The 13,764-nt window shown below is 43.0% G+C and overlaps 1 protein-coding gene across 2 annotated transcripts in view; it reads right to left on the reverse strand.

Annotated features, from left to right (window-relative positions):
- Positions 1-13,764, reverse strand: part of chd3 (chromodomain helicase DNA binding protein 3) — a 55,862-nt gene that overhangs the window by 9,643 nt on the left and 32,455 nt on the right. For both annotated transcript variants that reach the window (XM_054747743.2, XM_054747742.2), the window contains exons 30-36: positions 13,183-13,348; positions 12,982-13,109; positions 12,727-12,898; positions 12,542-12,646; positions 12,324-12,461; positions 10,035-10,143; positions 2,809-2,941 (exon numbers count right to left, since the gene is read on the reverse strand). In XM_054747743.2, coding sequence (XP_054603718.2) covers positions 2,809-2,941; positions 10,035-10,143; positions 12,324-12,461; positions 12,542-12,646; positions 12,727-12,898; positions 12,982-13,109; positions 13,183-13,348 — 951 coding nt within the window. The remainder of the gene's footprint in view (positions 1-2,808; positions 2,942-10,034; positions 10,144-12,323; positions 12,462-12,541; positions 12,647-12,726; positions 12,899-12,981; positions 13,110-13,182; positions 13,349-13,764) is intronic.

Below are 13,764 nucleotides of genomic sequence, written 5' to 3' on the forward strand. Positions count from 1 at the left end.
TTTTTACTTGCAGTGGAAACATAAAATCATATTGGCCACAAAAAAAAATCACAAAAAAGACGTGAAAATTTGGCTTATTCTCTATCTTTTTTTGCTTTATTGTTGCTTGTTTTCTGCCAACAACCTGCCATCAAAACTACAATTTTTAATTTAACTTCAGTAACGAAACATCTAAATGTATTTTAGGTGTATTTTAACTCTTTTTAATGTATCCAGACACAAAAAAGTGACTTTTTTGGGGTTGTTTTTAAACTTAACTTACAGCCAGAAATGAAAAATTCTATAATTTCCTTTTATTTTACACACTGAACCAAACATTAACAGCAGCAAAAATAAAAAATGTCTTTTTTTTTATGTGAGCTCATCAGAGCAGTGTTTCCTAATATCAGTCTCTAAAGCCCCCGAGGAATGAAACCAGAATAAAGCCCAGGGTTTATGGAGCTGCTGCACGACAGATTTTGATGTTTTAAACATCCGGTTGGGTTGTTTCATTACCGAGCTGTGGTTCAGTAATGATGGGTTTTAATAACGTGGGTCAGTTCAGCTCAAGGATATCCACATGACTGTGTCTGAAAGATGTGGCTTGTTACCAAACATCCACGGTCAAATGGGAAATGAAGGAAAACGTAGATATTTAGGAACCAGGTGATAACAAGAGAATAATTTAGGTGAAAAATTATTAACTAAAGTTGCTGGATTTTCAAAATAAAACAGGAAGAGAGGCAAAACACAAAGACAAAGCTTGGGTTTTAAAAGAAAATCACAGAAGCAATGAGTGAAATAAAAAAAAAAAACGTCACAAGCATGAAATCAACATTCGTCAAACCGGGAGGTTCCAGCCCAAAACTAAACCCAGACGAGCTTAAAACAAAACCTGAACACAAAAACCATGAAGACTAAACAAAACCAAACTCTGAAACAATAGATTGTTACATTTTTACAACCTTTTCTATAAACATTGATAGAATTTCTTGTTTTTCTCACATATTTTCAGTCTGGTTCTGGTATCTGACCACTAAGTGAACAAGCGGAGGACATAATGTGTCAGGCTGCTGCTGGTGAAGAGACAAAAATCCTACCGCAACGTGATTATTTGAACATTTGTTTGCCCTAAATAATAATAATAAACACATTATTAATATAATTACGCAACTTTTACAAGGTATCTTGAGCTTCTTCTGCATAATGTGCTCTGAACTTTCTAAGGTTCCAAGGTTAAGTGATTTGACGGCCATTTTGATGTAGATAGCTTCCTGAACAGCCTCCGTTTGGAGAAATGCTGACAGCAGGACTGATGAGCTAAAGGCTAGTCTGACTGCAATTAAAACCAAAATGAATTGCTGCCATCTTTAAACAACTCTAATCTAAAAAAAATGTCATAGTGGTTTAAAAATTTAAATGTTACAGTTTTAACTGTTAGCCTGGCAATCAATTCTACATATATGAATATAAGTCTGGCCACAACCCATAGACAGAGCTCAGTCTTGGAGTGGAATCTATGGTTGTCTTTCAAACTGTCTCTGCATGCGACTGGACAACGCTAGAACCAATCAGAGCCACGTACAATGTGACATATTCATCACTACAGAAAACCTGGACGGTCCGTCATAAACCGCCAAAGAACAACTTCTACCTGCTCCTGTCTCAAACGTCTCTCTACAGAGAGAGTGCTGTGATTTGCCTGGCCTACACTTAGCCAAGCTAATGGTCGAACTACTGGGGCTACAATGAAGCCTAGCTAGACAAACCTGCAGAGAATAAAGTTTTGCTACTACTACTATGGTTTGTCTATATTTCAGGGCTAGTTAACTGTAGCATTTTCTATGAATCCAGACATTTCTATTTCTGCTCTAGTAACTGTGTATTATTAAGTTTATTGAATTGTAATGGTGTATAAGAGGGTTTAAAAATGGCTAAAATACACTTTGGTCTGAGTTGATTCGGACTAGCCATTAGCCCATCAATCCTGCAGGATATAATCTCTATTCTTCCAAACAAAGGGCATTTAGGAAGGTTTACTCTGTCCAAGAAGGCATTAATTAAAAAGTTTTAAGCCGAAACAAATAATAAAATGGCAAAAGTGTGCTGTACTCTGACAGCTAAAACGCACAACAAAAGCACAACAAGCAGCTGCAGCATCTGACTGCAAAATCTGACTGCATTTACACTTCCTGGTGGTTTCTTCTTAAAATAAAAACCAGGTTATACATGTCAAGATGCAAAATTATAAGAAAAGAATTATTTTTCTACATATTTTTCTGCAATCTGTGTTTGTATTGCAACAGAATTACAGGCTTTTTATGGGTCATTCATTAGCTTTTCACAGTGAATCACTGAGTGTCTAGGAAAAAGAACAAGTAGTCATAGTAAATGTGTTGCGACACAGGAGTCGTGTTGCAAAACCTCATTCAAGCCCAAAACATATATTTTAAAAAATCCATGCAATTTTTGATGTCAGATTTGCAAAATATATATATATATATATACTAAAGAAACCAAACCACACAATTTGGCAAGAGCGATAACAAGAAGCAATGGGAGTGAGGTATACAGTAAATGGGGATGTTGAGGGAAGGATCTGAAACATGTGACCTGCTCAAAAACAGGATGAGCACCTCTAGAAGTGCAGTGGTCAGCAATACCATTGAGCCAAAAAATAAGTGTGTCTAGGGGTATCTGTCATCGGATCACGGAGTGTATCAGGTGATGCTGGACTGTGAAGTAAAGGAACACTGAGGACATTTGGGAGCTTGAGCTTCTGTTTGTAAAATCCAAACAATGATAAAAGGCTCCAGAACTTAGTCTTACCTTGAAGCGTCGAGCCAGAAACTTATTCTTCATCTCTAAGAAGTTGCCTTTGTTCGCCTGGGACTTGAAAGGCTCGTTGACGATGGCGAATTGCAGATCGTTCTGGATGTCCTGCCATCGGGCGTAGCCATGTCTGGGACCAGGTGGGTCAAGGATAACGATCTGAGCTGTCCTCTGATTTTACTGTTGTGACTGCAACTGGTGTGTTTGCACCTCCAACAATAGTCATGTTTCCATTACCAGAACTCCAGGGTAGTTCCTGGGATGGGGAACTTGACCAGGAGATAGGATGTCCCAGTCCTCTCAGCTGTTGTGTCTCCATTCAAGGTTCTGCTCAGCTACTCCACCGGGTCGTTCTGAGTACCTACCCCAGAGCAGGTACTCTGAAAACGGCCGTTCGGACGCCCGGTCAGGTGGAGACATGCGCATGTCGGAAGGTTCCTGTAAACCTACCCTGAAGTTCTTGTAGTGGAAACAAGCCTAATGTGGCACCAATATGGTCATGTGACTCCACACAGTGTGTTGATCAATCATTTGTGAGCATTTCTGACCTTAGCTAGCTAACTGGTACTACAGAACTAATTTAACTACAAAGAATGGTGTGAAAAGGGAAAAGCACCCAGTATGCGGCAGTCCTGTGGGCGAAAATGCCTTGTTGATGCTAGAGGTCAGAGGAGAATGGGCCGACTGATTCAAGCTGATAGAAGAGCAACTTTGACTGAAATATCACTCGTTACAACCGATGAATGCAGCAAAGCATTTGTGAAGCCACAACACGCACAACCTTGAGGCGGATGGGCCACAACAGCAGAAGACCCCACCAGGTACCACTCGTCTCCACTACAAATAGGAAAAAGAGGCTACAGTTTGCACGAGCTCACCAAAACTGGACAGTTGAAGACTGGAAAAATGTTGCCTGGTCTGATGAGCCTCGATTTCTGCTGTTGTGTGTTAGAGTCAGAATTTGGCGTAAACAGAATGAGAGCATGGATCCATCATGCCTCGTTACCACTGAACAGGCTGGTTGTGGTGGAGGTGTAATTGTGTGGGGGTGTTTACTTGGCACACTTTAGGCCCCTTAGTGCCAACTGGGCATGGTTTAAATGCCACGGGCTACCTGAGCATTGTTTCTGACCACGTCCATCCCTTCATGACCACCATGTGCCCATCCTCTGATGGCTACTTCCAGCAGGATAATGCACCATATCATAAAGCTCCAATCATTTCAAACTGGTTTCTTGAACATGACGATGAGTTCACTGTACTACAACGGCCCCCACAGTCACCAGACCTCAACCCGATAGAGCATCTTTGGGATGTGGTGGAACGGGAGCTTCGTGCCCTGGATGTGCATCCCACACATCTCCATCAACTGCAAGATGCTATCCTATCAATGTGGGCCAACATTTCTAAAGAATGCTTTCAGCACCTTGTAGAATTAAGGTAGTTCTGAAGGCGAAAGAGGGTCAAACACATATTAGTGTGGTGTTCCTATAATCCATTAGGTGTGTACAGATTACATACATAAAAGTCGAGATGATTGCTCCTTCCAGACTGTTGCACCCAGGGGTGGACTGGCCTATGTGGCTTTCTGGCACTGTCCCGGTGGGCCGCTTGCCCGGCTTGGGCCAACAGAACCCTCCCACTCCCACCCCACCCACTCTCATATTCAACGCACCCCCATCCTCACTCTGAGGGCCGACGGTTCGTAAAAATGCCAGGGCCAAGTTTAGGTCCCAGTCCACCCCTGGTTGCACCCCAACTTTGAAATGAACTTCCTTCATCCTTAGGTAGTATTAACAGTCTGGACACTTTTAAAAACAGCTGAAGATCCTTTTATTTAAAGCTGCTTTTACCTAAATATTTTGTTTTCTTATATTTAACTTTATATTTAAATTTGTAATAATCTTTCATTTGTGTTATGATATTTTCTAATTTTATGTGTTTTTGTTTTAATTAATTTCTGTTTTAAGATCATTATGATTTTATGACTTGTTTTGTTTGTGAAGCACTTTGTGATTGTTTATCTGTGATGAGTGCTACATAAATAAAACATACTTACATATATATATAAGATGGCTTGTCAGGCTATTTTGGCAGCACAGTTTAATTCAGATTTTACATAATTCGTTGTTCTTGTGATGACAAAGCTAGTTTTGCAGCAACATGGGCTAAAATATCTTTTTTCTAAAAGTCAAAGCTTATTTTCTCAAGACAACAGAGTAATTTATCTGATTATTTATAAAAAACTAGAAATAGTTAAAAACCACAATAAACCCAGTTTTTTAAATGGACATGAAGGAAGTCTTTGATATAAATTATTCCTTCTTAAATGTACCAGCGAACATTTTGCAACACAACTTGGCTTACCGTTAATGACCTCCTCAAAGCCTCATGACAACGATAGTAAATGATGAACTGGTGTCGCAAAAGAGTGTAGCGTCATGAATGTCCTGTTTTTCACCTAAAGGTCATGATCTGCTGTGTCTGCTCGAGCAGAGACATAAAGTCTCTGACAGCCTAATCTACATGAGATAGTGGCCAAGGTCTTTCATGCACTCTGCTCATCTGAACTGCTTCACCTTTGTTACCAAGCGAAGACAAGAACTATTTTGATAAATACGTAATCAACAAGGCTGCGCAGTGGCGCATTGGTTAGAGCTGTTGCCTTGCAGCAAGAAAGTCCTGGGTTTGCTTCCCGGCCTGGGATCTTTCTGCATGGAGGATGCATGTTCTCCCTGTGCATGCGTGGGTTCTCTCCGGGTACTCCGGCTTCCTCCCACCGCCCAAAAACATGACTGTTAGGTTGAGTGGTCTGTCTAAACTGTCCTTAGGTGTGATGTTTATGTTTATTTTTTTTTAGCAGACGCTTTTTATCCAAAGCGACTTACAATTTATAACCTATAGGGCATTTTGTGATGTGTGAGTGTGTATGAGCATGGTTGTTTGTCCTGTGTGTCTCTGTGTTGCCCTGCAATGGACTGGCTCTCTGTCCAGGGTGTACCCCGCCTACTTGCCCGTTGACTGCTGGAGATAGGCACCAGTCCACCCCCACCCCCACCCACCCCGGCGACCCTGCGTGGACAAAGCGGGTTCAGAAGATGGATGGATGGGCATAATCAGCAACTTTGTTAATTACCAATAATAATGTGAGCCCAATTTTCAATCAATCTGGGAAATGACAATGTTATTACTTGCCCTCTTTTGCATGTCAAATTCTGATTCGCCAGTAAACCAAAATATGACAATTATAAAAACTATTCCACGCCACCTTTTCTTTAGTTAAAGCGTTCTAGAGAAGTCTCGGACAGGCCATCCGGACTTCCTCTTCAGCCAAAAGAACCTCGACAAGCTGGATAAAATCTGTTGCAAGTTACACCTGACCGCAACGGTTCCTTCAGAATAAAAGCTGAACCTCACGACCCCTTCAGGGTCTCGGAAACGCCAATGATAACCTGTCGTGACCTGGAAGCATTCCAAGACTAGTTTGGTCGGCACCGCTGCTTTTCTACCGGCTTCGGTACCAAGGAGGGTCCAAGAGGACCTCGACATTCTGGATCTAACGGAGGCTTCCCCTGGGGTACGTAGACCGACAGATGGCGTTTCGTGTGTGTTATAAATCTCCTACTAAAGTTTAGAGCAAAACATTCATTCCCACTCAGAACTAACTGCTTCTCTGGATCTGCTGGTTCTGAATAAAACTCCACACACACACCATCATCACACGTCTCACTCCACCTTAGTTCCATCAGTACACAGAGTGTTAAAGTTAGTCTTGTTTAAATTGTGTAGAAATACATTTCTTAACTATTTTAAACCTGACTCTCTCTCTTTCCTTGGAGTTAATACGAAGTGTCGCTTAATCCCTGCAATAAAAAGTTCTGATCTTCTGGTTAAAATATTCAAAGATCCATCAGATTGATATTTCATGTTTCTATGGAATCTCACATTTTATGGTTCATAAATAAGATGTAAACAACTCATTCTTTACGAGAGAGACACATTTTTTTGGCACAGACTATTTTGTAATCATGAGAAATTACATCATTTATTCCAGATAATGACAAAAAACAAGCTTGGCTATTTCAAAATGATAAAAAGTCAACTCGTGATAAATGTGCATCGGGTTAAATAGCTAAAATCATGGATGTACACTGTAAAAAATTAAATGTTAAATTAACTTAACCAAGTTTTGTTGGCTGGTTCCACTGAATCTAGCTGCTTAACTGTAAAGAGTAATATACATTGTTATTGGCTATGGTAAAAGTTTACACTGAGTCAAAACAGTTTACATAACTTGGTTAAGAAAATTACAGTGTAGTTGGGTTTAGGCTAATATTCATATTTATTCTTTTTTTTTTAAAATAAAATAAACTACATTCACTTGAACATAAAGTCAATCTCCTGTCAGCTTAACGGGTATAGAGCAGTGAACCTCAACTGGCAGCCCACAGGCCACATCCGGCCTGCCACACCTTTCCACCCGGCCCCCCAACCGTTTGGGCCCTAACGCCCTGCAGTTGGGGGACTTTGTAGTTAATAGGGATGTCACGGTAACCGGTGTAGTGGTAATTCCCGGTAAAAAATTGACAATAATAATAACCACCTTGTTTTTAAAAATATATATTATCTCGGTGGATTACCGTGGCTGCGGTGTAGGCGCGGTGACCCTTACCAGCCACTGTATCATCTGCTGAAGTTGCCGGCGGCACATGCGCACTTTGTTGTTTACAACCAAAACTTTCTTTAAGCTAAAGCTGAAATAATGGCCAAAGGAGGAGACGGCAGCGCTCAGGACATTTATTATCCCTCAAAGAAGACAAAGTCAGAAGTACGGGCGTTTTTTGGATATCTGAAGAACGCCGAGGGACAGTTGATAGAAGACGGCTATCCTGTTTGCAGCACGTGCAGAAAAAGTGTCTGTGAAAGGCAGCAACGCTTCAAATCTCATGACACATCTGCCTGACCATCACCCACAACTCTACAGTCAACGCAAGGCAAGTTAACGTTAGCGTTTTAGCTCAAATGCGTGATCCGAGGATTTGGGTTGAGGGAGAATGCAACGAGTCGCTATATAAAGCAGCCGCAGCGCCGCTACCTGCATATAAACCGTGTCGCGGACACCCCCATGTTGAAATGATGCTATGCATTACGGGGCTCCCAGGGGCAGATAAGAGTTGGTCTCTCTCCGAGAATAATTATGAATTTAACAATGATTACTGCCTGATGACATTTTCCCACATCTGCAAAGCTCACTGGAAGGACACAAACCGAGGACAATATTTTCCTGATATAGGGTTTATTACTCAAGTAAGGGTAAAAAAAGTATCTGATTAGAAGGCTACTTGAGTACTGAGTATCATCTGATCTAATATTTTTTAAATGATGACATCAAACAGACGAAAAATAAGAAGTTATGGGCAAATATTGGTATTTTAAAGACTAAAGGGAAAAAATGTAAACAAATAAACAACATAATTACAAAATAACACATTTTAGGCAAAATTTAGATACAAACTGAGGACTAGGGCCTGCACGACTTTATTTTTTTAAAAGTCGACAGTCAAGTAATGAAAGTCGAGTCGACTTCGACTAGTCGTTGATGACGTCATACGCCGGAAGCGGGGGGTGGGGGGTGGGGGGTGGGGGGGGGGGGTTGGTAGGTTCGCTGGAGTTTTTGACAATTAAAACTGCGCCCACATTTTCTAAGTTAACATATGTCTTTTAACTACGGTAGTTTCTGCATCCTACTTCAATCCTCTCCCCCCTCCCCCTGCGCAGCGGCCGCAAACTCACCAATGCGCCTGCAGCCTTTCCTGCTGCTCTAAACATTAAAATAATTATTTCATTTTCTGTTCCTCACTTCTGATTACCTTCAATGGTGTCTGTTTGTTGCAACCACCAGGTACAAAAACAAACTTGTTTTTATTTGACTATTTTCCTGTCCTGTCTCTGTTTATTATCTTCCTGCATCTCCTCTCAGTCCTAAAGAAAAACTGCTACCTGGGTTCATTTATATTCACCTCATGAGTTACCTTTGAACTGCAGTTCTCAAAGATCTACCGACCGCTAAAACAGCGGAGTGCCGCTGCTCGCCGGCCGACTACAACGGGACCGTTTTTGCTGAGGAGTTCATGCCGGAGCGGAGCGGAGTGGAGATAGTGGAATCTTGGGGGTGCGTCACCGGAGGACAACAGGTGATGTGCCTCGCTCCGCAGCAGCGAAATGCATCAGGCACAAATAACAGACAGAAAACATGAAAGGAAATGAGCCGACATGAACGATCGCGTGTTTAATTTGTTTTTGAGGTGGTGACACCTGATTTGGCGGTGCTCAGGACGCAATGTCTGGAGCGCACGTCAACGATCAGAGCTTTGCATGCACAAACTGGTTAAGATTAGGATGGGGGTGACGGGAAGGTTAAACTGCAAGAGGGAAAAGGTCACAGTTTGGTTAAATGTCCGTTTTACCGCCGGTGTCAGTACCGCACAGCGCGTCGCCTCCGCCTCGATCCAGACGCGCAGGGGCTCATCACCTGCTGTCTTTTCCGAGGACTGCATCTTGTCAGTCATTATCATGTGACAGCGACTAGTTGATGACAGGCATGAAAAGTCACTACAGAGCCGTGAAGTCGACTATTTCGTACAACCCCTACTGAGGACAATATTTTCCTGACATACAGGGTTTTTTTAGCTGTGTGAAAATGTAGCACGTTTAAAAAAATACCGTGATAATACCGAAAACCGTGATAATTTTGGTCTCAATAACCGTGAGGTTAAATTTTCACACCGTGACAACCCTAGTAGTTCAGCAGCAAAATTCATGTCTCAAATATCAATAGTTGTTTAAGTTCTCTAAACACAACTAAAACTACAATCAAAACAGTTTCGATGGAAAACAAAGTCATTTTAAATATTAATAAATTAAGATACACTAATAATTTAACTTTATTTTAGAAGAGCATCTAGAAAAAACTTCCAGCCCTTGAACAAATTTGGTTGACGATCCCTGGTCTAGAGGACTATTTTGCATTATAATAAATATTGTGGCTAATAATTACAACGAAGTGAGCAGAACAAGCTAAACAGTCCGCTACAGAGCTCCAGCAGACAGAGTGCTGTTCAGAAAGCTCTGGCTGGCGTGTTGCCTTATATTACACCGAGCTCCTCTGACAGAAAAATAAACACAACAGGGTTCATCGCCCGGGCAACCGCTGTCAAGGATACACCACGATTCCCGCCAGCAGCCAGAAGTCGTGTCGGCGATGCCAGATCTCGTTCATCTTCCCTGAGGAGATGGCGGCCCGCTCCTCGTTCTGCCAGAGAGTGTGCAGCTCTGTGGGACGGAGGTAGAAACTGCTTAGCTGGCTGAAACCTGACTGCAGGTGTTAACCACAGCTTTTCTGGGGTTGGGGATAAATTTGTCCCACTGCTGTGGTTTTGCACAGAAGTTCTTAAAGTAAGTGTGACGTTTAATTTGTTTGCAGAAGTGGTTCGTTTGATGTTGCTCTATTACAAAACACCTAAAACCAGCCATTTAAGTTGGTGGGACTTATTTAAAATCTTCTCTTTGGCTTTTTTTCTGAGGAAGTTTTTTAGGAAGTGAGGAAAGTTGTGTTTTGCTCAATTTGAACTTTTATATTTTTCCGACCACACGGTTCCTTAAGCACGACATTGTGTTGTGGTGTTTCCTGTGAAATGTTGTCTAACCAAAGACAAACTACTCCATTACCTCATGGCTCTCTATTAGTGTTGGGTGTAAATGGCTTGAGTCACACTGGTGAGGAAATGAAACAACAATCTGTCAGGAAGTCGTGTCTAGCTCTGAACCTCAACGAGAAACAGCTCTGATCTTTTAGTTTCTGTGAAAATGTAACGAATACATTATCTGCTGTGGAGATCAGATCCTGTAGGATTGATGAGCTAATGGCTAGTCAAAGCTAATTCAAACCGGATGACTGCTACTTTAAAAGTTTGATTTACTCATCATGACTGGGGTTTCTATGTCAGGGATGAGGTCCTGCCCCAAGTGGAGGAGTTTAAATATCTCAGGGTCTTGTTCACGAGTGAGGGAAAGATGGAGAGCGAGACTGAAAGGTGAATTGATGAATCGGTGCGTCTGCAGCGATGCGGGCATTGTACCGATCTATCGTGGTGAAGAGAGAGCTGAGCCAGAAGGCAAAGCTCTTGATTTACCAGTCGATCTACGTTCCTACCCTCACCTATGGTCTCGAGCTTTGGGTAGTGACCGAAAGAACGAGATCGCGGATACAAGTGGCCGAAATTAGTTTTCTCTGCAGAGTGGCTGGGCTCTCCCTTAGAGATAGGGTGAGAAGCTCGGTCATCCGGGAGGGGCTCGGAGTAGATCTGCTGCTCCTCCACATCGAGAGGAGCCAGTTGAGGTGGCTCTGGCGTCTAGCTGCCTGCCTCGTGAGGTTTTCCGGGCACGTCCAACAGGGAGGAGACCTAAAGGGAAACTCAGGACATGCTGGATGAACTGTGTCTCTCACCTGGCCAGGGAACACCTTGGGATTCCCAAGTGGCTGGGAGAGGGAAATCTGGGACTCTCAACTTAGGCTGCTTCCCCTGCGACCCGACTCCAGATAAGCGGAAGAAACTGGATGGATGAATTGGGGTTTTATTGTGAATAAATGCCTTATGAGTTGTTTTCTGTGGGAGAAAATAACTCTGGCACTCCCGTTTCAGGGGTAGAGGTTTTTCGGAGGAGTGGGGCGGTAGGAAACCACTCATTAATAATCAAGGTGAACAGCCACACAACTCTTCTGCTGCCTCGGCTCGCTCCTCTCTCTCGGGTAGAAAGTTCAACGTTAATGTTTTATCTCCGCAAGTAAACCTAGCCAGAAAGCTCCACCGTGTTGTGGAGTTGCTAATGGTTAGCTTCTACTAGCCGAGACGCGCTCTGATCTCGTGAGTCAAGGTGGGTGGGGCCATGAATACTAATTATCACTGTAACATAGAAGAAACTGTCTTTTTCTGTTTCCTAGTCCGTTTTCTTTTTGAGGCTAACGCAGGCGATAAGGGCTGAAGAAAGTGTTCACATCCAGCGTGTTTAACTTTAACCATGTTCTCCATCATTTTAGACAGTGTCAAATAAACAAGATTTATTTCAGGCATTAGATGATTTCTAGAATCAAGAAAAGAAAGAATAATATGTCTTAAAATCATAATGTCACTATGTTTGTTATAAAAGCTAAAATGATAGCCATGAAGCTGTTTTTAATTGAACATTTTTAGCTTAGCATCTTTTCTAAGGTGCATCCAGCAATATATGAAGCAGCTGGTCTTTGACGCTGTGAGTTTTTGAGTTGAGAGCTGACAAGTTTAGAAGTCCCTGGACTAGCCGTTAGCTTGTCAATCCAATCATAACTAATCTTTCCTCGTAGCAGAGGTTGTTCTACTGAATTTAAAACGTTTCAACTACCCCATAAGCGTTTTAGGGATATAGGTAACGAAAGCATCATGTTCTGTTTCATTATTAGTGTAGATAAACTCAACCTGTGAATCCTCCATCTGCGATGTTGAACATGAAGCGTGGCCGCTCAGTCGGAGGCCTCCCGTTCCCCTTAGGCGCCTCCTCCTTAGCTGCCTTGATTTCTTTCCCAACATCCCTTTCACCTTTGACCTCCTCTGCAACTAAGAGAGACAAATCATATTTTTAGGAGATTAAATCAACAAACAAGCTTTTATTATTCTGACTCGAGGTTGAGAGGCACCTTTTTTCCCAACGGTCGCCTCGGTTTTATCTTTGGCTTCTGACGCTTCTGTTCTCGTTTCCTCTTGTTCTCGTTTTTCCTTCTCCTCGCCGGTTTTATCTCCTTCTGTAAACGCAAACAGCTGTTTTTTGATGACTCTACAATCACTGAAAAGCTAAATTTGCCTTTACGTTTTATTACTTCACCTGAATTCTCCTCTTTGACCTCGTGTACTTTTCTTTCCTCCACCGAGGCAGTCGGCACATCTTCAGCTGGGTCCTCCTTCCTGTCGTCCTCTTTAGCATCACTCTCTTCTTTGCCCTCAGGCTTCTGACCAGGTGACGACTTTTGTGATGCTCCTTTTGCTGAGGAGGAGAACTAAAGACAGTAGAGTCACTTTCTGTTAATATAAAAAACTTCTTGGACATTTCATGATGAATTTATATTTGACCATGGCTCACCTCCTCAGCACCCCCATGCTTGCTCCCCTCCACCTCCTTCACCTTCTCCTTATCCACAGCAGCATCAGCTTCCTCCTTTTCCTCCTCCTTCCCATTCTTTTCCAGCTTCTCTGATGGAGCAGGAGTAGCTGTCCACACAGACACAGTTTATAACAGACTAGGAGCACCCCCTGCTGGACGTGCAGCACACATCATGGTTACCTGGCGTGGACGTGCACGGCGTGTTGTTGAAGCTGGCGTCCGGGGTGGGAGTGGCGGTCTTAGCGGCAGGGGAGGACGCCCGCGAGGAGTAGGATTTATCCACGCTGATCTCAGGTTTGAGCTCCGGGATGCTCCACCTCCCGTTGATGTGCTCAAACTCCTGGATCTGAAAATCAAAGGAGTTTTATCAAATGCAGCTCTTTAAACTCAACACCCGCATGCCAACTTGGGCTGGCAGAGAATCAAACATCCACCCGTGGCACAGATCAGGATATCGGGATGCCTGCAGGTTTGAATAAGTTGGACCGAAAACTGGCTGGAAGACGACAGGATGGAAAAAATGGATGGCAGCAGTAGCTCAGCAGGTTGAGCGGGTTGTCCAGTAATCGGAAGGTTGCAGGTTTGATCCCGGCTCCGGACAGAGAATTCTGCTGTTGTGTCCTTGGGCAAGACACTTAACCCACCTTGCCTGCTGGTAGTGGTCGGAGGGACTGGTGGCGCCTGTGCTCGGCAGCCTCGCCTCTGTCAGTGCACCCCAGGGCAGCTGTGGCTACATCGTAGCTCATCACCATCAGTGTGTGA

This window comes from Nothobranchius furzeri, chromosome 2 (assembly GCF_043380555.1).
Source record: "Nothobranchius furzeri strain GRZ-AD chromosome 2, NfurGRZ-RIMD1, whole genome shotgun sequence".
In the NCBI taxonomy this organism is placed as follows: Eukaryota; Metazoa; Chordata; class Actinopteri; order Cyprinodontiformes; family Nothobranchiidae; genus Nothobranchius; species Nothobranchius furzeri.